This window comes from Drosophila montana, unplaced genomic scaffold (genome assembly GCF_035044405.1).
Source record: "Drosophila montana isolate Dmon_TW-CO22-7 unplaced genomic scaffold, ASM3504440v1 contig_3729_1, whole genome shotgun sequence".
Taxonomy (NCBI): domain Eukaryota; kingdom Metazoa; phylum Arthropoda; class Insecta; order Diptera; family Drosophilidae; genus Drosophila; species Drosophila montana.
The window spans coordinates 67192-85694 of NW_026998615.1; the positions used below are offsets into that span (position 1 = coordinate 67192).

At 41.1% G+C, this 18503-nt stretch overlaps 5 protein-coding genes across 6 annotated transcripts; 3 read left to right on the forward strand and 2 right to left on the reverse strand.

Annotated features, from left to right (window-relative positions):
• Positions 1–220: 220 nt before the first annotated feature.
• LOC135435841 (acyl-coenzyme A diphosphatase NUDT19) lies at positions 221–1741 on the forward strand. Its single transcript, XM_064693066.1, has 5 exons — positions 221–378; positions 439–635; positions 694–1036; positions 1101–1541; positions 1611–1741. Exons 1-4 carry the CDS (start codon positions 283–285, stop codon positions 1503–1505), a joined length of 1041 nt encoding a protein of 346 aa, XP_064549136.1. The 5' UTR covers positions 221–282; the 3' UTR covers positions 1506–1541; positions 1611–1741.
• On the reverse strand, positions 1521–3327 carry LOC135435842 (uncharacterized). 2 transcript variants are annotated; one of them, XM_064693068.1, is made up of 3 exons: positions 3212–3327; positions 2307–3151; positions 1521–2248 (listed from the first exon to the last, which is right to left on the reverse strand). In XM_064693068.1, the coding sequence occupies exons 1-3, from the start codon at positions 3284–3286 to the stop codon at positions 2137–2139; spliced, it is 1032 nt and encodes a 343-aa protein (XP_064549138.1). In that variant the 5' UTR covers positions 3287–3327; the 3' UTR covers positions 1521–2136. The 2 variants fall into 2 exon arrangements, with proteins under 2 accessions (XP_064549138.1, XP_064549137.1); XM_064693067.1 differs by having other exon boundaries at positions 2307–3154; positions 3212–3315.
• A 2210-nt stretch (positions 3328–5537) lies between these two features.
• On the reverse strand, positions 5538–7197 carry LOC135435828 (uncharacterized). The gene has a single exon (XM_064693051.1). The coding sequence runs from the start codon at positions 7104–7106 to the stop codon at positions 6162–6164; it is 945 nt and encodes a 314-aa protein (XP_064549121.1). The 5' UTR covers positions 7107–7197; the 3' UTR covers positions 5538–6161.
• A 257-nt stretch (positions 7198–7454) lies between these two features.
• MSBP (membrane steroid binding protein) lies at positions 7455–8686 on the forward strand. The gene has a single exon (XM_064693052.1). It carries the CDS (start codon positions 7707–7709, stop codon positions 8310–8312), a length of 606 nt encoding a protein of 201 aa, XP_064549122.1. The 5' UTR covers positions 7455–7706; the 3' UTR covers positions 8313–8686.
• Positions 8687–9359: 673 nt separating this feature from the next.
• On the forward strand, positions 9360–11294 carry LOC135435827 (acyl-coenzyme A diphosphatase NUDT19). Its single transcript, XM_064693050.1, has 6 exons — positions 9360–9497; positions 9569–9813; positions 9870–10148; positions 10361–10442; positions 10503–10710; positions 10772–11294. The coding sequence occupies exons 1-6, from the start codon at positions 9387–9389 to the stop codon at positions 10975–10977; spliced, it is 1131 nt and encodes a 376-aa protein (XP_064549120.1). The 5' UTR covers positions 9360–9386; the 3' UTR covers positions 10978–11294.
• Positions 11295–18503: the final 7209 nt, after the last annotated feature.

Consider the following 18503-nt stretch of genomic DNA (forward strand, 5'->3'; position numbering starts at 1 on the left):
GATTTTAATATGTCTGTAATCGCTTATTGCGTTTATTGATTGCTAAATTAAATTATTGTTGAAAAAGATAGCTGGAACGGGCGTAAATTCACTTTAAAATAGTCAGATCAATATGTACACAGTTTATATTGTCGTTTAGGGCCTAGGTAATGCAAGTGGCGGCCAACTTATGACAGTATCAGCGCAAACGATAGTTGTGGTGCCAGCCCACTCCCACTATCAGCCAGATCGATAGGTACTTGATTGCATTGTATTCGTATCAATATTATTATTATCTAAGTCATGTCGAAACAAGTTTTGGCTAAAATACGTCAATCCGCCAGCCTTATACTTCTGGCCAAGGACAACAGTTCTGCGCCGTCCTGCTATGATTACAATGTTTGTATATTTACTTTATATTTATACTTAGCAGTTTGCTTACTAGATTTTATTTTGCAGGCGCTACTCTTCACACGCCACTCCAAGTCCAGCTTCATGCCGGATTCTTCCGTGTTTCCGGGCGGCGTTTGTGAAGCGGTAGACAGCTCACCCGCTTGGCTAAAACACTTTCAGCGCTACGACATTAACGCTGCTAAATTGCAACAGCTCTGCCCGGCGGCTGCGCCACCGAACAACGCTGATGAGACTCTCAATTCGTAAAGTAGAAAATTGTATAGTTCTTTAATTCTTATTTCATTTTTATACCCTGTTCAGGGCTGTGTCGCTGCGTCTGACTGCGCTACGTGAGACATTTGAGGAAATGGGCATTTTGCTTTGCCGTGATCGCAAAACCTTGACCAGCACCGATGGCTATGCGCAATTCAATGAGCAATTCGACCGTAAACACTGGCAGCATGTGGTGCACAATGATGCCAGCAAGTTCCTAACGCTCTGCGAGGAGCTGGATGTGCTGCCAGATCTGTGGGCGTTGCACGAATGGTCCGCCTGGCGCACACCCTCCACGTTCAAAAAACGCTTTGAAACTGCCTTCTTTCTAGCAGCACTGAAGACTCAGCCGCAGGTGATGACTGAGCCCAACGAAGTCAAAGACTATGCGGTAAGCAAAAGATGAGAGATAACTCTTTTTGGTAATCCCTGCTCATTTTTAATTTTTAAAACAGTGGCGCGACCCCTTGGATTATCTGCAGGCTGCGCTACAAAAAAAACTCTGGCTGCCTCCACCGCAATACTATGAACTATCGCGTTGTCTCAACTTCCAAACGTTGGAGGAGCTGCGTCAGTTTGCACAGAAGCGTGCATCCATGGGCTATGTGCTCACACACCCGGTCATGTACAAATGCACAGATGGACTGGTGCATCTGTTGCCGGGTGACGACATGTATCCCGAAAATCCTGATGCCAGCAACGACAAAATCGAGACAGGCCTTTCCACAGACGCCTTTCGCTCTTTGGCCAAAAAGAATTTGCATCGTTCAGAGCATAAGAATCAGCATGAATCGCAGCTCCATATCAATTTTAAGCCTGCCGATGGTCAGGTCAACCCCATAGATCCAAGAACTCTTTAATATGGGAAGCAAAAATTTGCATTGATGAAAACACAGGTATTTATTTTTCAAAAAATAACTATTAACAATTCATAAGTGGAAAACGTGGTTAATTGTTTGTTGCAGGTGTCATTCCACCATAACTACAACAGAGGCTTTATCAGGTGCAATTGTTAGTTTAAAACGAACTATAATTGTTGTTAAATACATTTTTCTAAACAGGGAAATGTTAAAAAATAAACGACAAAGAACAAGAACTATTGGAATGCCAAGGACTTTTTCCGCTTGCAGTGATAATTATATCTTTAAGATAAGTTAAAAGAAGATTATCTATAGATGTTTATCAATATCAAAGATTTGAAATGCTTTTAAGAATTATTATGCCTATATAAATATCCGTTTTAAAACCCTTTCGTTATATTTATACCCAATTAGCGGATGGATGTAATTAAATATGTATATACAGCAAATCAATTTGCTAAAGATTGTTAATATAGCTATCTTTAAGTTACATTGATCCTAACTGTAGCTGGGTATATCGACTACTGACGGAGTCCTAAAACGCATTTTATAAACATGATGGCAACGAATGTCTCAACTTCTATAAGGACTAACTTTAATATGCACTGCAAGGGCAAGAAGATATGCTCATCTATTTATCATCCTTGCCATACCAGAGCTGGTACAGATAGGAAGCCTCATCCGCATTGGTATAGCCGCTATCGTAGTCTGGCTTCGAGGGCGTTTTGTGTTGATCCTTGTTCCTAGAAATTGTAATGAGTATTGTTAATCATGAAAGTTATTTAGGATTATGCTACCTACTCGTAAGTTACGAAGGCAGGCTGTTCCCAGTGCTCTTGTGGGTGCTCTGGCAGCTTTGGGTGATCCTTGTGCTCGGGTTGACTTTTCTTGCACTCCACCAGCGCACGCTCAATGTTCTTCTGCGTGCTTAAGAGCACACCCAGCTTATTGTCAATCTGCCAGGTGGTGGCGCCCACCTGCTGCACTGTCTGCCCAATGGCCGCCAATTGGCGCTGCTGTGTGCTGTTTATGGAGCGCAAGCCCTGCTCCAGATGTTGCACTTTATTGGCCGTAATGCTGCTCAGCGCCGTCAGCTCATCCAAATGGTTCACCTTGCCCTCAATGTGGCGTTGTGCATGGTCCAGCTTCTTGGCGAGTTGCACAAGCGCCACCAGCTCCTTGAGCACCGACTGTTTAACCAAATTATCCAGACTGGATAGGTGCTGGTGCACCGACCTGGCTACCTGATCTAGGTTACGCTCATATCTGTTTTGGTTGGCATCCACCTTGACGAGCACCTGCTTGATATCCTGCTGGCCGCGTCCCAGGCTCACGATAGCCCTGTCGGTTCTATTCTCGGCGGCTCTGATGCTGGCCGCCAGGTTCCTGATGCCATTGGCTGTTTGCTGAAAGTTGCTCTCCGAGACACGCTCCAGTTTCTTTAGTCCATCCTCCAAGCGGCCAATGCCGGCTACATCCTGGCCCAGCAGTCTCAGCTTGTTCTCAATACCCTTCTGGGAGTTGCTAATGCTATGTGCTTGAATGTCCAATTTTTGCAGTGCCTCGTTATTCTCCTCCAGAATGCGACGTATTGGGGCGTTGCTTGGGTTCTCTCCGGGCTCCACGCGCTTAGACGCCACTGCTTGCTGCTGGAGAGGATTAGACTAAGGAAATGCAATTTGCTGTTGGTTTGTTGTAAGACGCACCTGCTCCGATTGCTGCTCCTCGGCGACGCTTATGGCAGCCAAGCACACAATAAGCACAACTAGTTGAGATTTCATGTTTGACCGTTAATTTGGAACTGCCGTCAGTTGGCGTGGGTTACTTCTTAAATACTCGCAGCTGTAACCAGCCGGCGCGTGCCAGGTGCACCTTGACCTAATCAGCGGCTGCGTTGAGTTTAAGCGTTCCATATTCTTTTTGATAACATTTGGAAATGGGGTATTTTCGGTTATTAGGATAAGCCACCATAATTTTTATCACAGCTAATCGCTATTTTCCAGAACCTCGAATCTTAAAATCTGTATCAGCTGCCAAAAACTCTAGGTCTTAGAACTCGTAATCATCTCAAAAAATAGTTCAACGACTTTTGGGCTAATATATAATTTAAACTTTTGGTTGGGTCACGTCTTGACATTCTTCTTCTATGATAGCTATTAATAGATTTGGAGCCCCCGATTGGCCAACATTTTCAAGTGTACGTCCAAAAACTAAACGTGCAAAATTCTACCTTTTCCGGCTGTATGTAACTGTTCCAAAAATGCGTCACAATTTTAAATATATTATTTAATAAATTCATTCAGTAAAATATGGGTTAAGCTTACAGGCTGTTATTTTATAGTGCAAATTAGAGTTTTAAATAATCCCAACTGTTCAGAAAAAAATAAATCCCTTTGTTTTTGTGTCCTTCTGTATCTCATCTTTTAAACATATCCGTGATATGGGGTTTTTAAGGAATCACTAAATTTGAAATATATTTTTTAGTTTTTAACTATTATGATTAAAAAAAATATATATTAATTAAATAAAAATCTGAATTTGTATTATTCTGCATTATTCTAATTTACGATCGAGCACTTTGTGTAGATATTAATGGATTATATTTATTGTATTGTCTTTGAATACTGCTTCTTCTCTCTATATATGTATATCGTGAAACCCAAAATTAAATAAATAGAGCTTCTTAAGAAACATTAATTTTTTAAAACAGTAAATTTACAAAAAAAAAATGTTAAGTAACGCAATCAGGAAGGATAGATTTTTTTTTTAACGAGATAGAAGGTCTATCTTCGGCACGCCGAAGATTTATTACCCTTGCAGTCCCAACCTTTTCATAATGCTCATAGTGCTTTGCCCGTATCTGAGAAGCACAGGGAAATAGTTAATGCCGAGTATGGTTAAGAAATCTTGAAAAACAAAAAAGTTTTCCATACAACAATTTTATTTTCGACCGATCGTTCCTATGACAGCTATATGATATAGGAGTCCGATTTTAATAAGATTTTGCATAAATGAAGGGAACATAGTGAAACTTATAAATGGCGAGATTAGTCAAAATATCTTGAAAAAACAGAATGGTTTTCCATACATCAGCTTAATTTTCGACCGATCGTTCCTATAGCAGCTATTTGATGTAATGGTCCGATATTGATAGAATTTTACAAATAGATGAGGACCATAGTAAAACTAATAAATGCTGAGTTTGTTTAAGATATCTTGATAAACAAAAAAGTTGTTCATACAAGAACCTACATTTTGACCGATCGTTCCTATAGCAGCTATATGATATAGTAGTCCGATTCAGCCTATTCCCATTCCTATCTATGTACTACGTGCAACAGAAAAAGGCACTTCTGCAAAGTTTTATAAAGATAGTTATAAAACTGAGAGACTCGTTCGCATAAAAACAGACAGACGGACATGGCTATATCGACTCGGCTGTTGATACTGATCAAGAATATATATACTTTATTGGTTCGAAGATGTGTCCTTCTATGCGTTACACAAAATTATAATACCCTCTGCAAGGGTATTTTTAGGTTGTAGAAAATCATAGGACATCGATTAGAGTTTTCACTGAGAAATCCAAATGTTTAACCAATTTCAGTTATTGGACGCCCCTTAGGTTATATGACATTCCGCTTTTATATAAATGTAAACGTAAACTTCGGTTCTTTGTAATATATTTCATCTGACCGTAGCCAGAGTTCGAAACCAATTATTGCTTGAAAATGACCACAGGAGAGGCTTGGTCAAATTGTCGCTGCTTAATCTAAGTAAACGACAAATTAATTTAATATAGCTCCGGAAAATTCCAAATATTCTTACTTTAAACACTAGAGAGAGATTAAATGAGTCAAATTGAGAAATAAAGAGAATAGGATATAGGATAGAGGATAGAGAATCAATAATAACTGATGTAAGCCTCAGGGTATAAAAAATTCAACCGTCTAAATTGAACTGATAATCTTAAAAAACCTTTGTTTATGGTTTATATAATTTATTATATGGTCTAAAATTTTACTAAAAACATTGCTGTACATATGTATATTTCGGCTATATCTATTTGTTTACACAATTGCAAACTTCACATAAAATGAAGCTGATGTGCCTTAGTAGCCGTCGGATGGGGAGTTGGCGCCGTACCAGGGAGCGTGGCTTAGCTGGTGCGTAGCTTGACCAGGTTTATTGCCTTGCTGGGAATAAGACTGTACTAGTGGCGCTGGTGGTCCATAGCTAGCGGGAGCTGAGTGCCGCGGTGGATTGTGCGAGCTTTGGCCCGGGGCACATGGCTTCTGGTTTGCTGTGGGTCTCCTGCGACCTGAACCAGTTTGATAGGGCTTAGGCGCGGGTGCTGGAGCGGACGGATAGTGTGGTTCAGTTGGCCATGCTTGTGAATTGGGCTTGGGCTTGGGCGCTGGAGCGGATTGTGAGGAGAAAACATCTTCCCACGGTAGAGGCTGCTGCCAGGAGACGGAGCTGGAGCCAGCGGGCTTGGCAGCTGGCGCAACATAATGGCTGTACCTGGCATTTGATGGCTTGCCGGGTTTGGGTTTTGGTTCAGGTGCCTGGACGTAGGCGCTAGCGTAGTAGGGAGTACCGTGCGCACCTGAAAAAGTTGTGGATAGTAAGCTTGTGTTTGTATAAGTTTATAAGTCATAACATACTCTGCTGGTTTTGGTCCTTGTCGTTCCAGACGTGCACCAGATCCACCTGCTTGCCAGGCTGAGCACGCGGCGGTGGTGGTGCGTGGGATTCAATCTCATAGGCTGTATAGGAGGCGGAACCAGGCAGATCGGCGTAATGCGGCGATGCCCGTCTCTCGCAAGCCTCCAGATCCAATTCAATACGCTTCTGGGAAATTATGAGATCGCGTAGTGCATGCTTAATTTGCCAGGTATTCAGAGGCTTCAGCTGTGTCAGAGCGTGCGTGAGGACTGCGAGACCTGCGTCCTGGGTGCGATTCAAGCTGACCAGTTGGTCGCCCAGTACCTTCAGCTTGAGATTGGAATCCTCACTTATGTCCTTGACGCGTGTCAAACTCTTGAGCTCCACCTCTATATTGATTTGCGATGTCTCCAGACTATTGAAGGAGCACTGCAGTCCATTGAGCTGGGGTAAAATGGCGCGAGTTATCAATTTGGTGAGCTCCAGTATGTTATTGTCAATGCTTCGTGCATTCTGGAGCACATGCTTCTGGTGGGCATCCAGCTTTTGCTCCAGCCCGCTGATCTGTTGTTTTGTGGAGAGCTGCAGGCGCACCAGGCCGCCTACCTCCTTAGACACACGCTCCGCATGTAGTCCAGACTTGAGCGTTATGTTGTTCAAAGCTTCCTGGACAACAGTGCCTTGCGCATCAAGAAATAGATTCAGTTTTGCCAGCAGACCATCAACATTTTTAATGGACTCCAGCCAGACGCGCTGCTGTTCTATGCTGGCCTTAATTCGTTCGTTTGTGGCGTCAATGTGATGTAGTATAAGCTTGGTGTCGCTTAGTTCCTTGGTATTCGCCTCCAGCAACTGTTCGATATTCTTTACTTCTTTTTCAGCATAGCTTGCACAGATGCAGCCTAGCCAAATGATTGTTAATAGAATTTTCATAATGTTTCAGTTTGCAAACAGAAAGTGCAAGTGCCTTGGGCTGAGTCTTGCTGGCTCTTAAGTACACTTGCCATTTGGGCAGCTGCAGTGGCACGTGTTTGTGTGCATCTTCAGCTATCTGCCAAGTGGTTTTTACTCTGCGCACAACAAATGTTTATTGTTATTTGGGCTGCTGCTGTAATCATAGTTCGCTATGTCGTCGGTTGTCGTTGTGCACGAATTTTGAACGGTAGTGTTGATAAATATGTTTCGACGTCCGTTACATTCAGGAGCAACAAGTAACCGATAGCGTGTCTCTAGTACCGATAACCGATTGCTCCTGCAATTCGCTGGCTCATGTCAGCTGTCAGAACTACGCTTTTCAGCTGTTTAAAGGCACAGGTACAGGGTGAAAAGAAAATACATTGTTCTAGAAAGAGAAATCAACATATTGTGTATAAATAAATGCAAGAATCGTGCGCTTGTATTTGTTGTGTTCACTTTGCAATTTACATCTCATACAAACGTACGCACCGCAAATAAAGCGAAGAAAGCGCAGACGAAAAACGTGTGCAAAGTTCAACAATCGGTTACCGGAGCCACAAGAAGCAACTTGCAAAGATGGAATCCCAACAAAATACAGTTGAAGCTGATGCAACAGCCGATTCGTCATTTCTGGCCGCCGCATTTCGTGAAATCTTTTACAGTCCCATGAATCTGGCTCTGCTCTCAATCATTTGCTTTTTGGTATATAAAATAGTGCGTGACCGTTGCGAGGGACCGGGCACACGGGATTTGGCACAGCAACCGGCTGAGCCGGAGTTGCCCAAATTGCGTCGTGACTTTACTGTTAAGGAACTGCGGGCCTATGATGGCAATCAGCCAGATGGTCGTGTTTTGGTTGCAGTCAATGGCAATGTTTATGACGTCACCAAGGGCAAACGTTTCTATGGCCCAGGCGGACCATATGCCACATTTGCCGGACGTGATGCATCGCGCAATCTGGCCACATTCAGTGTGGTGGCCAACGATAAGGATGATTACGATGATCTGAGCGATCTGGGCACCATGGAAATGGACTCAGTGCGTGACTGGGAAATGCAATTCAAGGAGAAATACGAATTTGTTGGCAAATTGCTGCGTAATGGTGAGCAGCCGACCAACTATGATAACGATAGCAACGATGATGATGACAATATTGACGCTGGCACCAAGAAAGACGAATAGATGGGAAGGCATATAGGCATGGAAAACTTTTGTTTTGTAACGATGATTAGCACAAAAGCGACAGGTGGCGATCGGATTGGCAATCTAGTTACATTTTGAACACACACCCACACCAATAATTCCCGCACACACACACTCACACTCTGGCTCTGGCTTAGGCAAGCTGTAAAAACATTTAGATTTTATGGGAAAACTATATTATAAGATTTATATGTATGTTTTAAAAAAAGATAACCAAAATAACTTGGTATATCGAAATCAAAACTGTGCACCAAATTATATGCTTAACTATCAGTAAAGAGAAAACATAATACCCTGGCATGATCATAAATGGTCTGCGAAACCACATTAAATAAAGCCAGAAATACATTAAATGGCGAAAGCTGATTAAATATATATGTACTTGTGAACATGTTGTGTGCATATACTTAACGGCTACGAGGGCTGTCTCTTATATTATGCACCTTGGTACCTTTGTCTAAGTGAACCAGTCTTTCAGGTAACTGAATATCAAGCAGACGGTTCGCAATTCGGACTTGTGTTTCGATGTAGTAATTTCTTAGCCGGAGGCTATATTAGCTACTCTACTTTATAAATAATTGATTGTTTTGTAACTATATAATATACTAAAAAATATAATAAACTTGTGAATTTTCAAGACAGCCATTGATTTCCTTTGACTTTGGCAATGAATGAAACAGTGGTGAAACAGTGAAACAGTGGTCGAGGCTAAATTAATATTAGAAGATCGGTCGTTACCGATCTGCAAATTCTGATTGGAAAAATATTTCATGGTGAATAATTTACTATTTCAAGGATTTCAACGATTGATATAGAAAATATAATATGTAATATTTGTGGCGCAGAATTCAAATGGTAGCCCTCGCAACGTGAAAAAACGAGCAATAAATGTTTTTAGGTGTAGCTGTACCCCCGCACCAAACTCGTGGTTGCGCTTATCACTTAGTAATCGATTTCAAGTTAATCGCGATGTTATCGATGTTATCGACTGTCCAAAGCGCATCTAATTGATTAGACCTATTGGCAATAAAAACAAAACAAAAAAAGTATTAAATGGAAAATAAAGTAAAGCAGCCGAGTGCAAAAAATGCGAGCACTAGATGGCGTACCTCGGCGAGCCTAATTTTGGTGGCGCCAGCAGCAGCAGCTAGCGAGGATTACAATGTGAGTGACAAAAACATTAGCAACTAGAATCAACAGGTGCACTAAATAATGTTTATTTTTATTCTCCATAGCTATTAATGCTGAAGCGCAGCGAGGCCACGGCCATAGCGGACAATCAAACTGTTTTTCCTGGCGGCCTACTGGACGTGGAGGGGGATGAGAGCGTCGCCTGGCTGGAGTATTTTGAGCAGTTTGGCGTGTCCCAAGAGGCGCTGCGTAGCCTGATACTCATCAGTGATCATAGGCCAGGAATATTGGCACCCCAAGGCAACGGTTGCTACGATCGCTTTTTTAAACGCTCCAAAATTTGGGCACGGTCAGTACAAGGTGCAATACCAACACCGATCAAATCTAATCTTTGTGGTTTATTAGGGAAATTACGCTACGCTTGACGGCGTTGCGTGAGTGTTTCGAGGAGGTGGGCATTCTGCTCTGCCGCAGCCGTACGCAACTGAATCAACTGGATGCAGTGGCTCTGACAGCGCAGTTTCAGCGGGAGCAGCAGCACTTCGATCGTGAGACCTGGCAGCGACGTGTGCATAATAAGCCCAGTGAATTTTTAGAGCTGTGCCGTGAACTGCAAGTGGTGCCGGATTTGTGGGCCCTACACGAGTGGTCCGCCTGGGCGAGTCCAGCGATTGTCAAAAAAGGGTTAGTTGGGTGGGGTTGAAAAGGTTTTATTTCATACATAAAACTGTTTTTCCTGGTGGAAAATTGGCGGAATTGGTTAATTGAAACTTCTTACTTTGCCATGCGATTGTCTTTAAACTTTTCCTGACGAAAAAATTGTCGAAAAACTGATTAATGAAAGTTTTTGGTTTTGGTTTAATTAGCTTCAAACTATTTGTTTTGTTTTTTTGTAGCCATGAAACGGTTTTCTTCATGGTATTTTTGGACAACCAGCCTATCCTGCTCGCAGAGCCTACTGAGGTCAAGGAGTGCTTGGTAACTAACTTAAGTGTAACTCACCCATGTATATATTTTAAATCTATAATCTTTTTACAGTGGCGCACTCCAGTCGATTTTTTGTGTATGTACCAGCACGGGGAACTCTGGCTTATGCCACCACAAATCTATGAGCTCTCGCGTCTGATAGCTATCCCGAATTACCAGAAACTGCTGCAATTTGCAGCGCAGCGTAGCCAATTGGGCACTACTTTGTTTTTACCGGTTGGTTACAATTGCAGCGATGGCATGGTGTTTGCTCTGCCAGGTAAACTGTGCTCGGTTTTTTAATAATAGATCAGATTCTAACTTTTATAATATTTATGCAGGCGATGAACTCTATGTCGCCGAGCCGCACTTGGCCACTGAACCCATTTCCTTTCCGGGCACTGCTGACGAGCTGCGTGCGCGCTCCACTTGCTTGCATCGTTATGAGTTTACTGGACCAACTGTTTGTAGAGTACATTTAAATATTATAACTCCGAATGGTCATCTGCCGCCACAGAATCTGCCAAACCCGCTGCACAAGCTTTAGGCGTCACTTAGCAGCTTCGCGTTAACGTTGCTGAAAAGTTTAATAACTTTTTGAGCTGAATAGTAAAAGAGTGAAGGGACACATGCCGTTGCAAATTACGTTCAGTTTTGAATTGATCATCAGGACAAGTTTAGTCAAAAGGTAGGCAAATTAAAAATAAACAATTTTTGTTTAACGTTGTATATAAAGAACTGGTATAGGGCTTGTAAATATTAGTATATTCAGTCGGTCACAGGAATTAGAACTTACATTTAGCATTGTCGTATATTTTCAAATTCGTTTCTATTGTAAAATTTTGAGTGTTTAACTTATTATTTTCTGTTCTATTAAATAGTGTATTGGTCGGTTTTTATTATAATCTTTTGAAATATAATTATGTAAAATCCCTAAAGCAATATTATATACAATTTTAATGTTAGATTGTTAGAGCATATTATCATTTTTTTTATATTTACCCTTAGCCTTGGAAATTTGTATTTTTTTCGCTTAAAAAATTAAATTAAAAATTAATTGGCGCTATTCAAATGTTATTTGCAGAAATATTATTAAATATTATATGTAAATAATATATTAAGTATGAATATATATTCTTATATTTGCCGCCAGCTCAAAATATGGCGCTTCAAAATGAAGCATAACAATTATACAAATAAAGTAAAATAAAATTGACACATAAAATATAATACAATAATATAAAAATCGTGTGCCTTTTCTGTCTAAAGCTTTTCTACCCCACTCGAGCAAAAGCTTACGCTAGCGGGGTCAAAGAAAATGTGTGACCGCTGCTTAGCATAGATAAGGACTCTTAATGTGACCCGTAAACGGGATTCGCTACAAATTGTTATTTTGTTATGATTTTAAGCGGATTTCGTGGGTCGCGCTGTACTTGTCAAATTCCAAACTTTAATTAGAATTTTATAGGCAAGGTTTTTAATTAAAGAAATTGTAGTTAAGGAGTAACATAAGTTAGCTTAAGATTAACATTCTGCGCGAAGGATATTCCAGGTTCGCTTTAGCTAGACAGGGCGCACATCAAAAGCGCAAGCTTATGCATATTTATATCTGTATATGTATCTAGAGAATGTTGGGGGGCTGGTGCTGCCCTTGAGCTGGTCTGGAGCTACTACGTCAAACCGCAAATCAGACCGAGCACATAATTTCATCCCATTAAGAATGCATTTAAATCACTTTGCGCACCAACCCTTGGTTCAGTGCCGCCACCTGCAGTGTGACTTTCTGCGCTTTACCAGTCCGCCCCTGCCATACTCCCACCCTATCAACCATTCAACTCCGTTTAAAAATCAAAAACTCTCAACGAGCTACCCCCGCTCCCACTCCCTCTCCATCACCCTCTCCCAAAAAACCCATCGGGCTATGCCTTGTGCGTGTCTGGGCAACTGTTTGTTGTGCATTGTGCCAGTGTGCCCACCCCTCCAGTCAGAAACTCGGGATCTCGAGTTGTGCAGGGGGGAGTTTCGTCTGTTGTCTGTGTCGGTAACAATTACTTCGTTTAATTTAACCTTTTGTAGGTTTTCCGGCGTTTATTGTTCTGCTGTTGTTGCTGCTGTGTTCATTTAATATCGATTAATTATGCTATTATGTTCGCAGGACGTAAACATTATCAAACAATTAACATGGTGCAACACTATTCGGTTAGGTTGGCAACGCAAACGGCAAAGCTTCTCATAAATTAGAAAACAAATTAAAATATGCGACAAAACGTCGTGCAGCCAAGCAAAGCAATGAGTTATGAGCTGTTGCTAGTTTGGTTTGCTTCTAAAGCTGCTTAAAATGTAATAAGAAGCATACCTGGCTTGGCAAAATTATGCGAGGTCTTCATTTGCGGTGGTGGTTGATTTATGGTGGCGCCTTGAAAGACGAAGGCGATTTAATGCGTCCTGCCCCCCCTCTAGCTGTAATTGAATTTTGAGCTCATTTTCATTTTCGTTTTCAACATAATGCTGATTTACGTGGTCCACTGATAAGAGTGGTGCCAAGAAATTGGCTTATTAATTGCCAGCTAGCATAGCTCGGGCTTTGGCTAAAATGCATATCACGTAATTTTTTTTTTTCGTCTTTGTCAAAGTAAAGCCCAATTATAGTGATTATTGTAATAGGCAGACTAGAGACCTGCCAGGGCTGCAAGTGACATGAATACCAAAAACCGTTGGCAATCAATGGCGCATCAAACTCAAAGTAATTGGCAACGCGACGCATTGACAGCCATTAAAACAGTCGTCGCCACAGACGACTTCCCACGGGTATAACTAAACACACTTGTAAGCTAAAGCCACTCCCCATGCCCTGCCCTAACCAGTTGGAGATTTATTTTTATTGTGCGCATTGTTTGCACTCGTCTTGAGCACGGCCACACACACACGCACACACATTCGACAACCACTGTTTTCAGGCAACTAAATGAGTATTACCGCAATAAATCGCCGCAATTCATTTAAGGGCAGCGTCGGCCAACCCTTAAATCAGCAGCAAAGCAACTGCAAACTGTTGATGAGCACACACCCATACAGCATCAACACCCGCCGAGATCGATACCCAAACCACACGTGCGGCAGACCGTGAACCTGTTACGGCATTTTCAACTCTCATGTCAATTGTCACTGGGGACCCAAGGAATAAGAAACATGGGGTAAGCACCAGTCGGAGGCGACCCAATTGCCGGCAGCTTGTCGAACAAATTGCATCAATTGACTTGCGTGTTCAACATTATGTGCAAATTGTGGGTGGGTGCCGACAGTTGGACTAATGTGCTACACGATTTTCTAATGATTTCTTTATTTTGTGGCTATTTTTCATTGCTTTGTATTGGGCAGGTGTTATAGAGAGCGGTGTCAATTATTATGCGATCGATAGATCGGTTGGCAACGCAGATGGCAAGAAGTTGCGTTGGAAGTAGTGTGAAGAAAGCAGAAGCTTTAAAAAAATATGTGCGTGGATTTAAATTAAATTCGCGTACGACTATTCACTGTAAATAAACAAAGAAAATGATACAAAAGTAACAACAACAACAAAAATACATTTAAAAAACAAAAGTAACGACGAATCATAACAATGGCGCAAACAATTTGGAGGTGTCGTGTGAGCATGCATTTAAAATGTAATGGAAGTCCTTAGCATATGTATGGACAAACATAAATGCACATATGGAATTGTACATACATATATACACATACATATACATATGTATTGTAACTCTGCACATATTCTGGAATGTGGTAAGTATATTTGCATTTATGCTTTCCATAAAACATAACTGTAAGTTAGCTTCCACGCGCCCCAAAACTCAGTGAGTGAGTGCGAGCGAGAGCGACGCGAGGGCGTTGCTGTTTTTGTAGATCATGAATAATGTGCTAGCTCCCGTATACATTTGCCATTTTTTCGCGCTCGTTTTGCGTTAATTTCTATTTCATATCTCACAAACCTGCACAGCCACAGCTGTAGCCGCCATTACTGCGTGGTGCTTTGCTTTTATTGTTGTTGTAGAGGGAGTCGTGTGGCCCTACTTCGCAACACTTGTAATTCATTTCCAGTCTTGGACCTGCGCAAAAGCAGTGCTGGGAAACTTTGTTTTCAGCTGGTTTTTTTTTTGTTTTGTTTTTTGTCTTTGCTATATTGGGGTAGGTGGTGTCTGCTGGTCTCCTCTGCCCGCCGCTGCATTATCTTGCCACGGATTTCAATTGCATTCCGTGGAAAGGCCGCACACACACAAATACATACATACATGTACATATTTGTTTCCCATGTGCAAAATTTGCAATTTTGTTAGCGGCGGCGTCGCAGTCATTTGTGGCAATTTTTCCTTGTCTGTGCAAAAACGGTGACCTTGTACTTGGTTTTAATTGCGATTGTGAATGCATTTTCGAGGCACTACGTTTGAAGCCTCAATAAATGAACCAAAATTATAAAAAAAAATAAAAACAAAGAAAATTAAGTTTTCTTTCAACAACACATGCCTGCATTAATTCCAGTTTAAACTGTCAAAACTTTCTTATCGTCTCACTGTCATCTTCTAATAAACTTGGGCAGCTGTCGAAGTTTTTTTTTAACTAATAGAAGATTGTTGGCCACATCCAAGGAACTGGGCACATACATAGTTGCGACCCTTTTCAAAATCCATCCAATTTGGCTTGCATAATGCGTAACATGTGCGTCTCATATTTCGCCTGAAGGGGGGGTTGGCGGGGGCAGCATTTAAGAAACCATAAATTCGACGGCAATAACGGATAAAGTATGTTTATTTCGATATTAGGCTAAGCAGCAAACGGAAATGCTCGTAAAAGGGCTACAAAAAATAACAAGAGTGCTCCAGTTAAGAGTGCCCGACTGGGATATACCCTGTACCCGAACTGCGTAACGTAAACTTATATTCTCTTCTAGGCAGCGGCCAATACTTTTGAATGTTGGTTCTTAAATAAGTTTTGAATTTATGGTGCTATATTATGTATAAATTCTTCAAAATATCCAGGCAAAATAGCGAAAGAAGTTACATTTATCTGCGTATGGAATATGAGTAACATACACATGCTCAAATCCATTATACCCTATTTTTATCCATTTAAAATGGGACAAGAAAACGCTTGCAAAAGAATTGCGACATTGTTAAGGGAAAATATTTGCAGACTTCTTTCTCAAAACTCTTTAACACTTGATTTCACTTTCTGACTATGTCATGCTACAGAGCAGTGTGTGGGGGATTGGGCGATGTGTGTGTGTGCGGAATATGAATATGAATTGTAATAGATTTAGATAGGGATCAGACAAAGGGGAACCAGTGAAAGAAGCAGGCGCACCGTAAAATCTAACAAATTGATCCAAAAAAATGATTACTTTGAAAATGTTTTGGCCAAAGCAGCTTATAAAAAGAAGTTTAAAAGAAATATAAATTAATTTCTTTTCATAATGGGAAAGAAGAGACTTAAGCCAAATGAATTTGATAGAACTGTAAAACGAACAAATGAAAAAACAATTTAAGACCAGAAAATATTTCATACATTTTTAAAGCTTGAAGCATATCAAATTTAACACTCGCAAAGTCGAAAAAAAAAATGAAATACAAAAAAATCATAAAAAATATAAAGTTGATATAAATTATATGGCACTTGCCACGTGTCGTTGATTGTGCAACAACAACAACAACAACGACAACGACAGACGGCAAAGTGTGAAAAACGCCGGCAATAGGCTTCAAGGACTCTATAATATGGCCGGCACGCCCATCGCCCAGCGTCTTGTCTGCCAGTTGATGCGTGAAATATTCTTCTTTTTTTTTTCGGCTCGACAGAAAATTTAATTCGTGCGGAAATTCAGTCAATTTAAAAGGCGCTACACACACTTGCACACACACACACACACGCACACCATGTTACAGCATGGCACGAGGGCGACGCCTTCTCGACACGCCCTCTTTCCTAGCAGGGTTCATTGCATCCCTTTTGTATCCCGGGCCGCTTAATCCGTTTTATTGTGGTAATAAAACTACAATACAAATTGTTTGAATGAGATTGAACAACATTTGAATTGAGCATGAAATGAAGCTACGTCCTGCTCCAGATATGGTTTGTCTCATGGACTCCTCAGCCGTTGTCGATATTAATAGATTTTATTTCATGGATTTGCTACCAGTTTGATTTCAGCCACACAAAATTCGGCTTTATTCAGGTTGGTCGTTTGGCAGACACTTAACATTCTTACATGCTATTCCTTTGAGTTGAGGCTTAAGATTTCTAGCTAAATAAAAAAATAAATAATGTTCCATTCCTCAAAATTAAATAATAATTCCCCACTATTTGTATGTGTACTATGTGTCATAGAATTGTTATAATTAATTTGTTTTAAATATGTACACCCTTTTATTAAATTAAATAAATGCTTTTTTAGAATTTTTCAGTGGAAACTTGTGGGTCTCTCCTGAATTCATGAGAACCTGTGGACAGGGGTTCCTAAAGGAAAAGAAAATTAGTTCCACCATGAAGTCGCATTAGACAAAGAATGTTAAGGATATACCATTTTTAGGAAAGTCAAAATTGTTTACGATCGACGGTTTTGCTCAAATATGTTTAGCTGGGAAACCTTAGAAGAGACACGCTAACTATCTTCCTATTTTGCAAAACTTAATCATCAATAACCAAAATCTGTAAATTTGTTTGATCTGCGCAATGCAAACACATAAAACTGTTGCATTAATTACATTTTGGAAAGCTCTGGACCCAAGTTCCATTAAAGGCGACCAATAAAAATAGCCGGAAACAAGGTCAGAAGGACCAAAGACAACCTTTGGCAGTTGGGTGGCATTTCGGGTGTTCGTCGTTTATAATCTACATGTTTATGGCTATTTGCGTTTTGACCTCCGCTAAGTCGAGATAAGCCATAATTTGATTAAGCCCCCCCCACCCCTCCTATGGTCAAAGCCGGGCAAGGGGGAAATGTGTTAAGTGAATAAAAATATGTAAAGCATAATTCATGCAATGTTTTTGCAGGCACATAAAATGGAATGTGTGCGCATCATAAACGGGTTGTGACACCCAGAGATTTCCCCCTTCATCGACCCCCCCCCCCCCCTGCCCCTGCCCCCATGTGTGATGGTCAGCTTGACCAAGCGCGCGTGTGTGTCTGTGTGCGGCCTTGTTTAACCAGCGATTATGGAAATTGTTATCCTGGTCTGGCTGCGTGAATGGGGGGGGGGACGACGACAAAGATTTGCTGTGGCAGATAGGCCAAATGACACGTAGCCGTTGGCCGTTGGCAAAAGGACCCGCATAAAGTGGGTGACGCCCTCTAAAAAATATTTGTTCACACATAAGGGCAACGCATGGCCCTGACTTTTATGTTGACTGACCAGGTCCTGGTCGCTGCAGTCACGTGTAAAGTTTTTCCTTCTTCTCTTTTTTTGCTCCAACCACACACACATAAATTGCATTTGTCGAGAGATAGAGAGGGTGGAGAGGGGGAGGTAGGTCTGTGCTATTTAAAGTAAATCAAGTTCCGAGATATCAGCAGCCAAATTGGCAGCCAAGTCGAAACTCCATAAAAATAATCATAAACGTTTATCACAAGCTCCGAACAAAAGCGGACAGACAAAACACGGCTGTGATGTGTGGCACAGAACAACGAGACACGATTTTGATGGAAAAGGATAGCATAAATTTTACTTAGCTCAGCTGCGGTACGTGACATTCGTATCGAAATGTTTCTTTTGTGGGTCAGCGTGAAAGCTATGCAAGGTGGAGGAAAACACCATCGGAATATTCCTGTAAGAAGAAAACAACAGACCAGCGAGCTGATGGTTGTGAGAAATGGAAATAAGAATTGAAACAGACGTAAGAGAATATATTTAATAAAAAAAGGTGGAACCTTATTTAAAATATCAACTAAAACTAAAAGCTAGTGGAAATAGAAAATGTGTAGCAAATTTATGCTGAGTAAATTAAAAATAAAAAACATAACAATTTATATTGTGGGGTATTCTCTCAACTTATTCGTAACAGACAAACACATTTACCACAATTAAC

Excerpts from the sequence above, each read along its gene's own strand:
- LOC135435827 (XM_064693050.1), top strand. The coding sequence starts at position 9,387 with ATGGAAAATAAAGTAAAGCAGCCGAGTGCAAAAAATGCGAGCACTAGA. Across the intron at positions 9,498-9,568 it reads CAGCTAGCGAGGATTACAAT|CTATTAATGCTGAAGCGCAG; the intron begins GTGAGTGACAAA and ends TATTCTCCATAG. Across the intron at positions 10,711-10,771 it reads CATGGTGTTTGCTCTGCCAG|GCGATGAACTCTATGTCGCC; the intron begins GTAAACTGTGCT and ends ATATTTATGCAG.
- LOC135435841 (XM_064693066.1), top strand. The coding sequence starts at position 283 with ATGTCGAAACAAGTTTTGGCTAAAATACGTCAATCCGCCAGCCTTATA. Across the intron at positions 636-693 it reads GCTGATGAGACTCTCAATTC|GGCTGTGTCGCTGCGTCTGA; the intron begins GTAAAGTAGAAA and ends TACCCTGTTCAG. Across the intron at positions 1,037-1,100 it reads ACGAAGTCAAAGACTATGCG|TGGCGCGACCCCTTGGATTA; the intron begins GTAAGCAAAAGA and ends TTTTTAAAACAG.
- LOC135435842 (XM_064693067.1), bottom strand. The coding sequence starts at position 3,286 with ATGAAATCTCAACTAGTTGTGCTTATTGTGTGCTTGGCTGCCATAAGC. Across the intron at positions 3,155-3,211 it reads AGGAGCAGCAATCGGAGCAG|CAGCAAGCAGTGGCGTCTAA; the intron begins GTGCGTCTTACA and ends AATCCTCTCCAG. Across the intron at positions 2,249-2,306 it reads CCTGCCTTCGTAACTTACGA|GAACAAGGATCAACACAAAA; the intron begins GTAGGTAGCATA and ends TACAATTTCTAG.
- MSBP (XM_064693052.1), top strand. The coding sequence starts at position 7,707 with ATGGAATCCCAACAAAATACAGTTGAAGCTGATGCAACAGCCGATTCG.
- LOC135435828 (XM_064693051.1), bottom strand. The coding sequence starts at position 7,106 with ATGAAAATTCTATTAACAATCATTTGGCTAGGCTGCATCTGTGCAAGC.